The sequence below is a fragment of the Nelumbo lutea genome, chromosome 1, assembly GCF_056320005.1.
Source record: "Nelumbo lutea isolate HS-2025 chromosome 1, American lotus-T2T, whole genome shotgun sequence".
Taxonomy (NCBI): Eukaryota; Viridiplantae; Streptophyta; class Magnoliopsida; order Proteales; family Nelumbonaceae; genus Nelumbo; species Nelumbo lutea.
This window is the reverse complement of record NC_142684.1, coordinates 30,686,866-30,704,540: the sequence shown is the minus strand read 5'-3', so window position 1 is coordinate 30,704,540 and position 17,675 is coordinate 30,686,866. Positions and strand designations below refer to the sequence as shown.

Sequence of the window (17,675 nt, the reverse complement as noted above, 5' to 3'; positions counted from 1 at the left end):
TCGTTTGTTTCTTGCAATTCGATGGACCGACCTCATTTGCCCGTCCATCCGAACTATCCTCTAGGAAGAAGATTGATAAATTCCTATTCCATCAACTAGTAGCAAGTTTGTGAACTAATCTATTACAACCTAGAGATTTAAAAAAATTGTAGCTTGAGAAAAATGTCAGAATATAGTTGCACTCCATAATTATATGTTGTAGTCTCCCAAGGGGGTCTATGTGGGAATTGAGCATATCCCCAACATTACTCTTAGGATGAAACCAAACTTCATGCCATCAATAATCCTTCCAAAATGGTTGTAAACTTCACCTCGAGAATTTTGCCAAATGGTTTATAGCGATGCAACCAATAAAACAAAATCGATCACTTTTACTAGAAGAATCAAAACTTACTTTGATTAAAGTTTAATCATTAAACTAATTTGAGGATATTTCCAAATTATAGGCCTTCAAGATCTTCTTCCAAAAAGAAAAAAAAAACAAAAATAAAGATGAAAAGAAGTCAGGCCAAATTAAAAGGAGTCCGCTTTCTGTGGACCCATGGGTGCACCACTCGAATGAGAATCGACCACGCTAGTTGGGTGAAAAGAAGCTAACTTTAACACTTCACATGGCCATCAACTGAAGTGACCGGTTGAACCGGACATAAAAGAAGCACACTCGAATGTGAGGCGCTAGCTATCTCGCTTACAGTCTCCCTGCTTTCGGTTGACGTCAGTTCAGGTGCTCAAATTCGCTTCCTCTCATCTCATGGTTTCGTTACTTGTTTTGAGGCGAGTTTCTACTCCAAGCCTTCTCAACAAGTTCCTCCACCCCCTCCGCTCTGTTGCTGTCGCTCCTTCCGCCTCTCGCTCCTTCAGCACTAATGCTCAGTTGCGCCATTATGACGACGATGAGCGTGGCATCGATGTCAGCCGCTGCTCCGGCGAGCCTGTTTCCCGTCGTCGTGACTATGTTCCTAGCTTTTTCTCAGGTAGTTGTGATCTCAGTCCTTGTTCTTTTGGACTATGTTCACCATTTTCTTATTGATGTAGTCTTTTTGATTTCTAGTTTTGGTTTATAATATTGTCTCCATGGTTTTTATCGGTTTCTTTAACGTGTCTATTTCAACTCGGTTTTGCAGATGTGCTTGATCCCTTCTTTCCGACAAGGAGCTTGAGCCAGGTCCTGAATTTGATGGATCAATTTATGGACAACCCGTTCTTGGCTGCATCGAGAGGGATGGGAGCTGGATCGAGAAGAGGATGTGACGTTAAGGAAGATGAGAATGGTCTCTATGTGAGGATTGACATGCTAGGGCTCGGGAAAGATAATGTTAAGGTTTCCGTGGAGCAGAACACCCTGATAATCAAGGGAGAAGGGGAAAAGGAATCCGAGGAGGAAGAGAGCGGACGGAGGTACAGTAGCAGGATCGACCTACCTGAGAAGCTCTACAAGACCGATCAGATTAAAGCTGAGATGAAGAACGATGTCGTGAAGGAAGAGGAGAGGAAGGGCGTTTTCCATGTCATAATCAAGGGAGAAGGGGAAAAGGAATCCGAGGAGGAGGAGAGCGGACGGAGGTACAGTAGCAGGACCGACCTACCTGAGAAGCTCTACAAGACCGATCAGATTAAAGCTGAGATGAAGAACGATGTCGTGAAGGAAGAGGAGAGGAAGGGCGTTTTCCATGTCAACATCGAGTGATTTGGCTGAATTAACATGATGAATTAGCGGTAGTGAGTTTATACTTCAGGGGGGGATGAGGCTTCTGCCTTTATAGTTTTAACAGTGAAGAAATGTAAAGTGGGTCTTGTGACAGAAATGAATAGTACTTCGGTTTCTTTCATCTTGGTTTTATTTATCTTCGACTAATTTTGTTTCTCCCATTTCTATAACCGACTGAACTTCGACGAAATTACTATAGCCGACTGAAATGGCAAGTGGAGACCACCGATGTGAGCTGCGGTTCGGGTTCACTCACCTTCGTTTGACTGAAAACTGACCGCCGGTGTGAGCTGAGTTTCGGTTCACTCACCTTCGATCTGTTGAAAAACAAAAACAAGAAAGACCATTATGTTTGTAGGAGGAAGAAGAAGAGGAGGATGTCAAAGAACATACCGCCTGACACTCTCGTCGTCGGTAGCTTCCGAGTGGACGGACGTTGGTGTGGATTGAGCTCGCCGGTGTGTGGGGTAGGGTTCGATGGAGGGGAAACAGAAAATGGGAGGGAGGTTAGGATTGATAATGGCCATGTTAGCTTCAGTTAATGTTTGCTTCTTTTCACCCAATTGACGTGGTCGATTCTCATTCGAGGGTGCACTCGGTCGGTGCACCCACGGGTCCACAGAACGCGAACTCAATTAAAAGAATACGCTTGATATATGTACTGGTATCATAACCCGGAAGGCTGGGTCAGCCAATCCGATTTCCGAAACCAATAACAGGTCCACCATTTAACCCGACCCATTAACATCGCTACCTACTGACTGCCCACAAAGACAAGACGATACGTGGTCGTATGATTCGTTTAGATAGAGTGGAAAAGTAGATTATTAGAAGTGTTCATCTTGTTAATTTGAGCCATTTTAAAGAATCTCCTTTTCTTCTAAATTGAACAACGAAGCTCGGACAAACCAAGTCTGCCGGACTCAGGTGGCGCGTCTGTTGTCTCAAATCTCTCTGTCTACGTCATCCGACAGTAATTCCGACAATCCAATCTAACTCATACTCTCTGCCTATCGGATTTAGGTTTTGCGCGCCCAGGTAATCTTGTGTTTCTTTCTGCATAATCTTGGTTCTTCCATGTTCCCAAATTGAAGTTCAGTGCGATCATCTCCATCTATTAAATTCACAAGTAATCTTGAGGTTTGGCTTCCGCTTTGTAAGGTTAGTTCTGAAATTCATATTTGTTTGTAGTTTTATTTTATTTTATTTTTTTTGTGATGGGTTATGGAGGTGTTTGAATTCATTACTAGGGTTTTAGATTTTTTCTCTCGGTAATTGGGTTTCAATATTCCTTGTCTGTGGTCGATGTAGATAAATCTGATTAGAGCATCTAATTGTTGCCATAGTTTCCGGTTATCAGATGATCGCTTTTGGGTAGTTCATTTTACCAAGATTAGGAATAAAGATTTTATTGTGGGGAATAAGGATTTTATTCAAAAATAGTAATGGAATTGGTTGGTTGACCATAGCAAAATGGGTAATTATTGGTTGCTTGTTTATTGAGAATTCAAAATTTTCTTGGCTCAAAAGTCTGATCCGACATCTTTTGTATTTTCTAGCGTCTATTGTATTCCTGGTTGAGTACATGGTGCGTTTGTTGCATACCTTTTTGATATAGTTTGGGGGAGATTTCGTGTTTTTGTTTTGAAGAATTTGGTCCCAGGGGAAAAGAGTGTGTTGGAAAGTGGCAACTTATGAAAAAGTAGATGGGTTAGTTTCTGGGAGGCATCTAAAGCTGATAACTTGAAAGTAATTGAGTTGTATGCAGTCTACGCATCAAGACTTTTAGAAGTTATATTCATAGTCATTTACTATTTGGAGTTGTAGATTTTAATTTGCAAACCACATTATTTATTATTACTTCAACCAACATCCTTTTTGGTCTGTACTTAGCTCTTCTAGCCCCTTCAAGTTATCTAGATAGAAAACCTCAAATAGGATAAATAGGTCAGACATGAGGAATCAGAAATTTTTTATTGGAGTAATAGATGCAGTGTCATCATAGTAGCAGGGGCTGATGCTTGATGTCCATGCTTGGTACATCAGTGCTTTATTGAATGGAATGCATGTCCATTAGTTTTAGTGATTTATTCAATGAAATGAATAATGTTTTGTTGGAACCATTTAATTTCTGAATCATCTTTTCCCCTGTTGTCCAGATCTACTTATAACCTTTTTAATTTGTTTTCCCCCCTATGTACATACAATTTTATTTTATTAGATCTTTGTGAACACATAGTGGAGGATCAAATTTATTCATCTTAGAATGTTCACTCACATATAGTTGTGTTATCTTTCAGTTACAATGGCATCTTCTTCAGACTCATGGATGAGGGAATTCAGTGAAGCGTCAAAACTTGCTGATGACATCAATGGCATGATTTCTGAAAGAAGTTCTTTTCCCCCATCCGGACCAGAAACACAACGTCATTCATCTGCAATTAGAAGGAAGATTACTATCCTAGGAACTCGACTAGATAGCTTGCAGTCTCTTTTGTCAAAGCTACCAAGCAAGCAGCCTATGTAAGCATTTTAACTCAAGTTGTATCAGTATATTTAAGAAAAATAACTTGTAGTTAAGTTTAAATATCTTAAGGATTTTTCTAATTTTCAGCTCAGTTAGTATCGTTTTTTTATGGATTATAATTTATATTCTAAGATCTTGTTGACGTTTTCATCTAATACTGATCCATGTTTATTTACTGACTGATGAAATCTCTTTTAATAAAATTGTAACCTTTTTTATCTTTTAATGAAAGCTTATAAAAAAAAGTGTTCATATTTTGACTACTATTCCGTTTATGCTGCATACAAAAAGAACTAATGTTATGATGTGGGCAATAGTAGTTCTATAGAATTCTTGATCATAATAAAGTTCTCAGTTTCAAATCAAATCAAGTATCATTATTTTTTGAAAGATGGAATGAGAAAACTTTATTAAAGAAGAAGGGGGGGGGGTGGTGGAAGAAAAGATCCCACCCGAAGCTTACAACAGAGAGGTCATAGGCCAAACAAAGCAGAACTAAATGGAAAAATGATCATTCCAAATGATTCTACACCAATGAGCACTACAGACAAAAAGAAAGACCAAAGAACAGAGCGGTCATGGGTCAAAGAAAAGCAGAAGTAAATGGCAAAATGATAATCTCAAATGATTCTACACCAATGAGTGCTACAGACAGAGAAGAAAGACCAACAAACTCTTTGTGGATTGCCACCCATTTGAAAAGGCCAAAGTATTGTTTTAGGTGACTTTCAGTTTTGTTGTCACCTTTTACAGTGCATTTTCTTTTTGATAATCTGGACACATAATCACTAAATAGACAAAGGGTTCGAGTTCGACCCTTATGCCAGAAAAACATGATGCTGGAAAACTTTACAACCAATCAATCGGTATCATAAAAGTGGTAACCAATCAGTTGGTATTTATTTATTTTCATTTTTGATAGGAAGCAGCAACTCTCATTAAGATAGATTAATAGAATACACAGGTTCAGTCCCCATAAAAAGGGACTAACACCCCAAATTCAATTATAATTCAACCCAAGACAAATTACCCCTCAATGTCCCTTGTTTGGCCATGTTGTTGTGCCTCATTATATAATGCTTGATTAAGAGAAGATGGAGATTAGGTTCGTAGAAGTTGCAAGATGGAGGAAAGTGATGAAGATTGAAGCAAAAGATCTCATATTTGAAGAGATAAGGATTAGAGGCCAGTAGAGTTTGAAGATTAGGGAGGCAAAGAAAGCTACGATACTGTTGGAAGGTCTTTGAAGTGATCGAATGGATGCAGAAGTTTGTTTCAGAAGCAAGTTCTAAAGGTAAACAAATGAACTTTATGAAGTTCAACCTTGATGGAAGAAAGAGTTATGAGTTGGAATGCAAAAAGAATGCAAAAGGATGCTACATAACTCTGCAGGAATTCTTTGGAGGAAGAAAGAAGCAGTTGGTTTGCTTCCCAGAAAGTAGAAGGGGTAATGGATGGAAGGTAGTGGCAGAGGTACTGAGTGACTTTACTCAGCAGCTGAAAACAAAACAAGTAAAGGCTGTAGCAAAAGAAAAGAAAGGGGGTAAACAAAGGAGAGAGGAAGAACCCATTGATAGGAAATGGATGATTGCAGAAAAAGGAAAAAGAAGTTGTAAACTGGTAGCAACAGTAGAAAAAGAGGATTGGAGGAAGAAATTTGTGGTGGAAACTTCAAGTCCACCAAAGGATTGGAGAGGTATTGCTCAGGCGATACTCAGAGAATTAAACCTGCAAAAGCCGATGGTGATTACTCCTTATGAATCTTGTAAAGCTTTGATAGATCTGGGTGAAGACGGAGTAGAGATTTCGGTTTTAAGCATTCACTCAGAGGCTGGTGTTGCCACAGTCTCGAAATGGTGTCCTCTCTCTAATACCAAATGTTTTGAGATTGAAGACAATGTAATAGTCAGATTACTTGGGTTACCTTTCAATCTCTGGAAGGAGAAAGTATTACACTCCATAGCTGTAATCTGTGATGCAAAACTAGAAGGTGTTTTTGTCTGTGATCTCCATTCAGTTGTAGTGATGTTAGGTGGCGTTAAACCCAGTGACATTCCAAGGAAGATAGAGGTTGTTGCAGAGGGTTTAGTATACCCCGTTTGGCTTGCTACCTCCATTGAAACCCAGCTATGGAAGGAGGGAAGAAGGGAGGAAGATGAAGGGGCAGAACAGGCCTGGTTGCTTGGTTTGCAAGGCAGAGTAGTCACTACAAAAGAGGCTAAGTCATCTCAGGTAACCAAGAAAAAAGAGAATAATTAACCACTTGGGGAAAGTCTGCATGGCAGGGTGGGCTGAGGGATGGCAGGTCCTATGTTCAGTTGGTGACAGGAGGATTAATTGGAGGCAGACTTGCGCCAGGAGTTCAAATTTTAAAAGAAATTGAGCAAAGGTTGGCAAGGGTTCAGGTGTCAAGCCGGTTCATTCTGGTCCATTGAACCAAGGCCAGTCACATGTTGTTTTAAGTAAAGACGTGACTGGTAAAGAGGTTGGGGGGCTGGGCCCAGGCCCATAAAAAATTAATGGGTCTATTCCTGTGAATGGGCCAGCTGTGTTAAATAGTGTGGACCTAGGCTTTAAAGAGCCACGCGCCAACTTAAGTGGGCATGTGACCAAAGGAAATGGGGAGATAATGGACCAAAAAGATGGTCTATCATCGTCCCCCTTGAGTGAATCTCATCCAGCGCCCACAGGAGAGAAAGTTAGCCGCAGTGGATCGGCATATCTGAACTGGGCATGGGTTCCGAGCAATGAGAAGAAAGGCTACTCCCCGGAACGGTGCAATTCGAGGTTCAAGAAGCACCCGTTGACAGTGGAGACAGAGTGTTCCCTCATTCTGGTGACAGTAAATCAGAATATTACGGACACGTTTGAGGTCTGTGCGATGGAGGAAGAAGGTAGCCCAGAATCAGAGTCTGAATGCTCCTCAAGTATTGGAAGCGTGGAACTGAAAAAGCCAAATCTCTCAGTGCTGATGAGAGCCCTCACACCAAGCTGCTTTTTTTGGAAAACGATGTTTTGGATTTATCAGACTCATCCCAGAAGAAGCACTCTCAATTTCTCCCATTACCTAAGGAATTGGGGTTTACTGCAGCTATTATAGAGGAGAGGCAGGGGACACCGGTTCTTAAATTTGCTCCCAGCTCGCTAGAGTAGCACGACATTGATAGAGGAACAGAGGAACAAGACTTACCTTGGTCACCGATCACAGAGTCATTAACCAGGAGACAACTTCTAAAGGCAGACTCTGATGCAAGGACTAAAACAACATTGGTTGAACACATTGGGAACCCACAGTCATCTCTTTTGGAAGGATTAGCCACGACCTTGCCCCTTCATGTTGCTCCTCAATGGTCAATGACCTCTTCCCACAACCATTCAGGCAATATATATATATATATATATATATATATATATATATATATATTTGTTGAATAACCATTTAGGTAATATTGTCAATTCGTTTTCTGGTACTGATGTGGGTTTCCTGCCTAGAACAGGTACTTTTGTAGCTCAACTTGATGCAGCAGCCATGGATGGAAAGTATTTAATTGGGGACAAGGAGGGCAAAGAACAAGAGGAAGTGGGAAGGGAAAGAGAATCATAGGAAGAGGAGTTAGAGAAAATCTGGGATTAGATCTATATGTTTTTGGAGGAGTATAAGAGAAAAGAGGAAGAGGTAGGGAAGTATGAGGTTCAAGAAGGTTCAGTAAAAATAGGGGTTCAAAGAAGGAAAAAAGCAGGGGATGAATCAATTATGGGAAAGATGCAGAAGGAGGAATTAGAGAGGATTTGGAGACAAATTTGTGCTCTCCTTGAGGAATATAGGTAAACAAAGGAATCTTTAGAGGAAAACCAAGGAATTTTGAAAAGGCAAAATAAAACAAAAGCAGCCTTAAGTAGATCTGGAACAATTAATAACTGAGGGAAGAAGAAAAGATCAGAAGTGGATAGGTTGATATCAGATATAGAAGAAAATTTGGAATTCAGTGGAAGAGGGGAGAGAAGGAAAGCCTCCAAGTAGAGGCCTGATCTCAGAAGGGGATGCCAAATCTCTTATCTCCATGAAAACCATTAGTTGGAATGTGAGGGGGTTGGGGAGTGCTAGGAAAAGAAGGCTGATTAAGGACCTCCTTAGAAGGGAAAGGCCAGATATAGTGATGCTACAGGAGACCAAATTAGCTGATATTGATAGAAGATGGACAAGAAGCATCTGGAAAGCTAGTGGAATAAGTTGTGTTTCAGCACCTTCTTAGGGGGCTTTGGGGGGAATTGCTACCTTCTGGAGAGAGGATACGGTGGAGGTTTTGGAGGAGCTAGTAGGTAATTTTTCAGTGTCATTAAAATTCAAGATGGTAGAGGATGGATTTACTTAGGCTCTAACTAATGTGTATGGACCAAGCAATTATAGAGAAAGGAATGAATTTTGGGAAGAACTTTATGGGATTCAAGGCTTTGGGATGGTCTGTGGTGCTTGGGGGGAGATTTCAATGTAATTCGATTTGCGAATGAATCAAATAACCCCCAATAGGTCATTACAACCAGCATACGGAGATTCAACGACTTTATTAATAACTGTGAGTTAAAGGAACTCCCATTGCTGCAAGCTCTCTATACTTGGTCCAACTCATAGTTTTCAAGGCGTCTAGGCGACATTGGGGTGCCTAGGCGATAAAAGTTTTATAATATAAAAAACTGACTTTTGGCTAGTTTCCTAGTTTTATATACCATTCAGCATGTATGTTAATTGAAAAAATAGCAATTCTCTTTATTAAGAACATTAAATTTCCTCTAAAAATGTGGCAAATCAGCACATCTAAAAGATAAAAATCTTTTACATGTATTAATTTCATTATTTTCAAAAATAATACTACTATAATAAGTATTTAATAGAGCAAATTCATATTAATTAGCAGCTAAAGAAGGTTATTAACTTTATATGATAAATATTCAAGATAGAAAGTAAAATAGAAAAAAAAAAACAAGGATGGAGTTTCTATTTTATTTAATTAGAGAGAGAGAATAGAAAAAAAGAACTTTATTATTCTATTCTTTCTTTCCTCTTTCTTTTCTTTCTTTCCTTCTTTTTTTCCTTCCTTCTTTCTTTCTTTCTTTCTTTTTCTCTCCTCAAAACCCTTTGATCTTTTAAATTTCAATAGTAAAACATTAAAACAAAGTATAATTGATATATATATATATATATAGCATATAATAAAATGTATTAACACATACATTAATAAGATACATCAATATAAATGACATTATAAAAGGCGCCTGCCTTGTCATTTTTGTCGCCTAGGCGGGTGCCTAGTTGCTAAAAGTCAAGGTATTTGGGCGAGGTGCCCAGCCAAGGGCGCCTAGTCGCCAAGGCGACGCCTTGATAACTATGGTCCTACTTTTAGGAGACACCAACCTGCTCCAAATTAGACATGTTTCTTTTCAATGAAAGCTAGGAAAATAAGTGGTCGGACTTGATAATAAGGGCTCTACCTAGAGTCACATCTGACCATTGCCCCATTGGCCTAGGACAAGAGCCCTTTAGGTTTGAGAACATGTGGTTTACTCACCCGGACTTCGTGAAGAAGGTTGGGGAATGGTGGAGAGAAAGACCTAAGGGGGGTGAAGTGAAAAGGGGTAAGATTTCACAAAAAACTAAAAAGATTTAGAGCACATGTGAAGGATTGGAATAGGGAGCATTTTGTGAGAATAGAAGAAATGAAATCTTCTCTGTTGCCCCAAATAGAGGAACTAGATGCGGAGGAATCCCAAAGTGCCATAAGTCCTCAGGATAGAGATCGGAGATGGAATTTGAAAAGAGAGATGAAATCATTTCGAGAGAAGAAATTTCTTGGAGGCAGAAGTCTAGATGTAAGTGGATTAAGGAAGGAGGCGGGAACACAATTTTTTCATGACCTAGCCAATGGAAGGAGAAGGAAAATCCTAGTGTCCAAACTGGAAGTGGATGGAATAGTCTATGATACTCAAGAGAGGATAGCCAATTGTTTTGTTGAAAAATGGCTGGAAAGGTGTGACCTGGCAGAGGCTTCCAGAAGAGTAGAAATTGGCTGGAAAGGAATTTTTTTTTTGTTGAAAAATGGTAAGGAAAAATTTTATTCAAATGGCCAAAAATGGCAGATTACAACTAAGGCCCCTAAGACAAGGAGCCGAAAGACTCACTTTAACAACTACAATACATCATAACTCAAGAAAGATCCTAGATCTCAGCTGAGAATAGAGGGCTGAAGCCTGAATGTCCTTCGCCGCCGCCACCCAGGAAAATATCTTGCCAAATGCAAAGTCAATCAAGCGTTCTATGCTATAGGCCTTTTTTTGAAAGATCCTTCTGTTTCTTTCCATCCAGACTGTGCATAAGATGGCTGCAGGCAGGACACTCCAAATGCACTTCGCCAATTTTGAACCACCCTCCAGCTCCTAACTCCATATCATATCTAAAACTGAATTAGGCATAATCGGTACACCATTGCAGCCCTACCCCCGATAAAAAGTGATTCCATATTGCAGCTGCAACCGAACAGTGAATGAATAGGTGCCTTCCATCCTCCTCCATATCTCCACAAAGAACACACAGCTGGTCCTGAATCTGAACACCCCTTCTAACCAGGAAGTCTTTCATAAGGCATCTATTGAGAGACACAGCCCAAACCAAAGCATTCACTTTTGAAGGCACAAAATGGGTTCCAAATCTTCTCTGCTGGAATTTTTGGATGCACAACTTCATTCAGAACCCCCACAAAAGAGCTAACCGAGAAACTACCATCCACACTAAACTTCCAGTTCCAAGAATCCTCAGAAGATGAGTCAAAGGACTGCCTGTAAAGCAACCCCAAGAGATCAGCAACTTTCCCAATTTCCAAGTCCTGAAATGACCTTCTAAAGGAAGGGCTCCAAATAATATTGCCCCCACTCACTTCAAATTGACTAGCCACCGATCCATTCTGATTTTCTACTATCTGAAACAACTGAGGGAATACTTCAGCCAGAGGTGTACTTTCACACCAAGTATCCTTCCAGAAATGCAACCTATTCCCATTCCCCACTTTAGGAATTAGACCACTACTCATCCAAGGGAGAACTTCCATGACTTTTTACCACAGGGAGAAACCTAAAGAATTCAATTGATTAGTGGTTACCCAGTCCCCACTGTCAGTATCATATTTTGCTGCAATTAATTTCCTTCACCATCCTGTCTTTTTCTTTCTCAAATCTCCAAATCCATTTTCCCAAGAGAGCTTTATTAAACAACTTAAGCTTCCTGATCCCCAACCCCTCTTTCTCCTTAGGACCACATACCTTATCCCTTTCTCCTTAGAAAAACCATGCTTTCCACGGACAGATCTAAAGCACCAGGGCTAGATGGGTTTACAATGGCTTTCTTTCAAGATTGTTGGGACGTAGTCAAAGAAGATTTAATTGAGGTTTTCAAGGAATTTGAGAATAACCCAGTGATGAGTCGGGGAATTAATGCTACCTTTTTAGCCTTAATTCCCAAGAAGAAAGAGGCCAAGCATCCAAAGGACTTTAGACCTACCAGTTTGGTGACTAATGTTTACAAGATCGTGGCAAAGGTCTTATCTTTGAGGATAAAAAAGGTGCTTCCTTGTCTTATTAGCCAAGCGCATGGAGCTTTTGTTTTGGGGAGGCAAATTGTAGATTAGATTCTAATAGCAAATGAATGTGTGGAGGAAATGAGGAGATCGAGGTGTCAAGGTTATGTTTGTAAACTAGATCTTGAAAAGGCCTATGACTTGGTGGATTGGGGATTCTTATCACTCGTGCTAAGGAAGTATGGGTTTGGGGATAAATGGTGCAAATGGATAAACGGTTGCCTTTTCAATTGCCATTATTCCATCCTAGTCAACGGGGTAGTTATTGATTTTTTCCCAACTAGTAGGGGTCTGAGACAAGGCAATCACATGCCACCTTTCCTTTTTACTTTAGTCGCCGATGCTTTTAGTAGACTTCTCTTAGAAGCAGATAGAGCTGGATCTCTAAGAGGGTGGAGAATAGGTAGAGATAGAGTTTCAGTAACCCATCTCCAATTTGTAGATGACATAATAATGTTTTGCGAAGGCTGTGATTTGATAAAGGTAAGGAATCTGAAGGATTTAATAATTCACTTTGAGAGGGCCTCAAGGTAAATTTTGAGAAGAGCTGTGTTGTGGGAGTTCATTTGAATAGAGAGGAGATGGAGTCTATAGCAGCCTTGTTAGAATGCACTTGCTCTCGGTGACCTCTATCCTACCTAGGACTTCCTCTAGGTGCAAATCCAAAGGAAAATAGGTTCTGGAACCCGATGGTGGAAAAATTCGAAAAAAGATTGGCAGCTTGGAAGATAAACTATATTTCTGTGGGTGGTAGAGTTACATTGATTAAAGCAACTTTAGCCAGCTTGCCATTATATTTCTTGTCAGTCTTTAGAATTCCTAAAAGGGAGGCAAAGATGTTGGAAAAACTGACGCGGGACTACTTATGGGAACTTGGAGAAGAGAAAAAATATCACTTGATTAGGTGGGAGGTGGTGAGTCGGAGTAAAAAAGGAGGCCTAGGCTTAGGGAATGTGGTGAGTAAGAATGAGGCTCTTTTAGGTAAGTGGCTTTGGAGGTGGCCCCTGGAGAGGGAGAGGTTGTGGCATAAAGTAGTGAAAAGTATCCATGGCTGTTCTGAATCAGGTTGGGATGTGGGGGTATCTCGAAGGGCTTTGCTCACAACACCTTGGAAGGTGATCTCTGGTATTCTCTCTAAATTCCTCAGTTTTGTAAGGTGCAATGCTTGTTTTGGAAACTCCATTCTTTTTTGGGAAGATACTTGGGCGAGCACTCAACCCCTAAAAGATCGTTTCTCTTCTCTCTATTCCATCTCCCTCTTTAAAAAGAAACCCATTTCGTGATTCCTTTCCCCCCTGGTTTGCCCTTTGGCTTTAAACTGGGATTTCGGGTTTCGAAGAGGGTTAAGGGATGAAGAATTTCATTGTGTTTCAGAGCTATTGTTGCTTCTAGATTCGGTGTGTTGGACCCTAACCTGGATAAAAGAGTCCGGGCCCTAACCCCGGTTGGCTCCTTCACTTGTGCATCTTTCTTTAAAGCCCTTTGCTCTAACCCTTCCTTTCAGGTCTTCCCTGTTAAAGAGGTTTTGTCAAGGCCAATACCCCCCAAAATAGCAGTGTTCTGTTGGGAAGCCTATTATGGTAAGATCAATACTGTGGAAAACTTGCAAAAGAAGTAACCTTTTATGTGTCTATCCCCAAATTGGTGCTTTATGTGTAAAGTGAAGGGTGAGGACTGTAACCATTTGCTGATATCGTGATCCTTTGCTGCCAATATTTGGAACTGGGTTGTTTCCTTATTTGGGTGCAGGTGGAACTTGCCCTCTGAAGTAAAGATGCTGTTCACTCCGGCTGCTCTTGGGAGATTGACAAAAAGAGGGAAGCTAATGTGGAAATGTATCAGACCCTCTACTTCGTAGATTTTATGGGAGGAGAGAAATGCTAGAATATTTCAAGAAAAGGAAAGAAGTCTTGCTGAAATCAAGGAATGCATATTGACAAGGACAATCAAATGGTTGAAATCTTCACAGTTGGCAGATTTCTCCTTTGATGACTTAAGGAGAAACTGGGAAGTAGTGGCTTCTACAGTATCCACCAAGAACAAATCACAGGTTGAATGGAAACCCCCACCGGATGGAGTGGTAAAATTGAATTTTGATGGCAGCTGCCAAGGTAACCCAGGGCCATCCAGAATTGGTGGGATTCTGAGAGACAAAGACAGCAATATGTTGTCTCTTTTTTCAGGACCAGTGGGTGAAGGTGATTCTGTAAAGGCAGAGTTACTAGCAGCGGTACAATGTATATAGATGGCTAGTCAAATTGGAGTGAACAATTTGTTGGTAGAAGGGGATTCCAAGGTAGTAGTGGGCTGGCTGAATAGCCCAGATACACCTTGTTGGGGATATAGGGACCTGTTAAAGAAAGTTAAATGGATGACAAGAAATATGACTGTCAGGTTTCAGTGGGTCAGCAGATCAGCAAATGCAATGGCTGATTCTTTGGCCAAGCAAGGGGTGTAAAGGGGAGATCTGTTTTGGGCTACTTTGTAATTTGTGTTTCAGGCTTGGGCATGTTTAGTGTATATGATTCAGTCCTCGGGGGAGGTAATATCTCGTGCCTCTTCCTAGGATGATTGTATTTTCTTTATTTGAATTAATAAAACTACTCTCATTTATCAAAAAAAAAAAAATGTCCCTTGTTTGGCCAGTGTATCAGCCAAACCATTTACTGATCTTCTAACTGTAGAACCTAGTTCCCTTGATAAGCTTCTAATATCCCTCAAGGCCTGTCTATGGACCCAAATTCCCATGCTGCCTGCTTATAACCGCCCTATCACCAGTTTTGAGCCCACCTCCATTTCAATTTGTTGGAGAGCCAGTTGTTTCACCAATCTCAGTCCTTAAACCAAAGTTAAAACTTCAGTCCTAAGAGATCAATTTGATTAGACAAAGTTCAAAATTCACAATAGGGTTTTGATTGGTCGAAGTTCTTCTGGTATGATGTCTTTTTGTCAGCATAGTTTTTCCCAGTGTTTAGAAAACCAGACTGGACTGGCTGGTCGGACCAATTGAACAGTGACCCGGGACCTTGGCCGGTTTGGTCATACCCCAATAACCACACTTGATAAAAAACTGGTGAAAACCGGCTGACCAGTAGTATATATATGTATATGCTACGTCATCACAGACCAATTTGTACACCTCTATAGTTGTGTTAATTAGTGACTCTTTATTGTACATATTACTTTATTATACATGTATTTTAAAGAAAATGTAAATTAAGAGACTTGAACCCTTGTCATTTGCTTTAAAAATTAAGGAACTTGCCATCTATCTACCATATTTAAATATATTAAAAGTTATAAAATATATTATATATAATATTTATATGACCTGTAGTATATATATGTATATGCCATGTCATCATGGTTTGACCTTCGGTTGAACCTCTGACCCGTGAACCTCTCCCTTTTCCGGTTCTATGCCCAGTCTGGTTTTCTGAACATTAGTTTTTCCCATAGACAAAAGATACCCTATTGTTATGAAATAGTAGAAATTTGTGCACAAAGGCACCTTTGCCTTTTAAGCTACTTTTTATTTTCTCTTTTAATTTATTTAACTACTTTGGCAATTAGCATATTTGTTAAAAGTTAACTAGAAACTTCTATGCTTAACAAGAACAACTACAATTATTGTTATATGTTATCAACAGTACCCTCCATGTGCAAGGTGTAAGAGGGTGAACATCCGACTTGGCATAGACCTGATTTAGTCCTTCATTAACTGAAGACCAAATCAGTCTGGTCCAATAATCAACCTAGTTAATCATGAACAAGGAATACATACTACTGGCTGACAACTCGCTACCTGTTCTGACATGACACAGAAGATTCCAGAAAAGCTCTTATTTAGGAAAAAGGAAAATATATAAAGAACATGTGACCCCAAATATGGAAGGATTGGAATGTTCTCTCTTGCTCTCTCATCCACCGACTTCAACCTCTCTCCTCCAACCGAACCACTGCCATTTCTCTTACCTTTGGAGATTAGACCACTGCCTCATCTATGTCCATGCTGGCATGTATCTGTTGTGCAAAGAGGGTGGTTTCTTATTATTTGTCCATAAATGATAAAGAATAAAATAAAAGTATACATGTGAAATATACCAGGGAGAGATTGCAATGGATTCACACACCACCTGAAAATGTGGATGTTAGTTTTGTTTGATTAGCTTGTATGCAGGTTTGACAGTCTATATCAAGGCATTATTAGTTTCTTTAAAGGATTCCTAAATAGCCTAGTATACTTTGCTTATGCATCTATTGTCTTTGACATGCTGATGGGACCTACTATCTGTGGAGCCTCTTTCTACATCTCCATTTGATTGCAGCAACAGGTGCTGTGATGGACCTTCACTTCTATGGAAAGAGCACCATCTTCTTCCACTTCTGCCACTTTTTTGTCTTCAATGTTCATTAATTCATTTGTAGGGCCAGACAATACTTGTACAGGGAAAACCTAGCATATTTATAAGCCAATGTAAATGGGGAGATGGAAGAAAAGAAAAGGCTGAAAACAAGAGTCAATCAAGAAAACCAAGTGCCACAGAGAGAGGATCAGGGGCATGGAAGATTCTTAGTTGAGTTGAGTATATTAAAGCTTTGAAGTGTAACTCTATTTGATGAATATAAAGTTACCAATTTCTAGAATTAGATTGGCAGGGCGAGAGAGCATGCAAGATTCTTGATTGAGTTGAGCTGAGCTAAGTATATTAAAACTTCAATAGTGTAAATTCAATTGGTGAATATCAGGAAGCAATCAATTGTCTGGCCCCCGACCCTCTAACCCCCCCTTCAGGGGAAGCTTGCGAAAGAGTGGAACAGGGAGGATCTAACCCTTCTAACCCCCTGTTCTCTGTCTCTCCTTTTCTGTTTTCAGTTCCCTTTCCTACTGGTACTAACCTAGTGTCTTCTTGTCCTGTCTCTCCTATGTTTGCAGATCTAGCTACAGGACAACCGCTATTGTGTACTGAAAACCCAAGTGCTAATGAGACTGGTGTAGGGAGTTCATGAGAGGAAATTAAGGAGGTAGAGGATGAAGGTAGGATTCTCAGTCTAGTGATGAGAAACTCTTGAATTGGAATAGGAAAATGTGAATTTAAAAGAAAAGAGTATCTCAGAGACTTCAGCAAAAGTAAAAGTTCACTCAAGAAAGGATAAGGAAGGGAAAAAAGCAGAACAAGAGGAAAAAGAAGAGAAACTGCCAACTGAAATAACTTGTGAAAAGGAGAGTAGTAAAAGGAAAGGAACTTAATTAGGAGGAGCCTTCAGGTTCAGATTCTAGAATGAAGATTATAAGTTGGACTGTGAGGGGTTTTGGAAGTGTGAAAAAGAGGAGGCTAATAAGGAGTGTTCTGAGGAAAGAGGAACCAGATGTGTTCTTGGTTTAGGAGACAAAACTATTTGAACCAGATAGAAGGTGGATCAAAAGTATTTGGGGAATTAGAGGTCTAAGTTGGCTTTTACAGCATCTTTGAGAGCTTCAGGGGGTATACTTACAATCTGGAAGAATGAGGATTTGGACTGTTTAGAAGAACCCATTGGAAATTACTCAATCTCAAGCAAAGTTAAAAGAGTAGCTGATGGGAGGGAGTGGATGTTGACCAATGTCTATGGCTCTAATTCGTACAGAGAAAGGGACCAATTTTGGGAGGAATTGAATTTAGTCAGAGGTTTATGGGAAAGACCTTGGTGTTTGGGGGGAGATTTCAATGTAACAAGATTCTTGAGGGAAACCAACAACCCAAATCAAAGAATTACCCTAAGCATGAAAAAGTTTAACAATCTAGTTGATGCCTTTGAGTTGAAGGACCCACCTCTA

The 17,675-nt window shown here is 40.1% G+C and overlaps 2 protein-coding genes and 1 long non-coding RNA gene across 5 annotated transcripts in view; 2 read left to right on the top strand and 1 right to left on the bottom strand.

Annotated features, from left to right (window-relative positions):
- Positions 1-399: 399 nt before the first annotated feature.
- Positions 400-2,227, bottom strand: LOC148874144 (uncharacterized). The gene is made up of 2 exons (XR_016103498.1): positions 2,102-2,227; positions 400-2,025 (listed from the first exon to the last, which is right to left on the bottom strand). It is a non-coding gene; the product is annotated as an uncharacterized LOC148874144 (long non-coding RNA).
- Positions 752-1,829, top strand: LOC148874145 (small heat shock protein, chloroplastic-like). Its single transcript, XM_088958775.1, has 2 exons — positions 752-974; positions 1,125-1,829. The coding sequence occupies exons 1-2, from the start codon at positions 752-754 to the stop codon at positions 1,685-1,687; spliced, it is 786 nt and encodes a 261-aa protein (XP_088814901.1). The 3' UTR covers positions 1,688-1,829.
- LOC148874143 (syntaxin-52-like) overlaps positions 1,885-17,675 on the top strand; it is a 35,595-nt gene continuing 19,804 nt past the window's right edge. The window contains exons 1-3 of one of the 3 annotated variants that reach the window (XM_088958804.1): positions 1,885-2,635; positions 2,732-2,869; positions 4,009-4,231. In XM_088958804.1, the coding sequence (XP_088814930.1) occupies positions 4,014-4,231 (218 nt within the window). In that variant the 5' untranslated portion in view covers positions 1,885-2,635; positions 2,732-2,869; positions 4,009-4,013. Of the gene's footprint in view, positions 2,870-4,008; positions 4,232-17,675 lie in introns of all 3 variants that reach the window. The other 2 variants (XM_088958797.1, XM_088958788.1) reach the window with 2 other exon arrangements.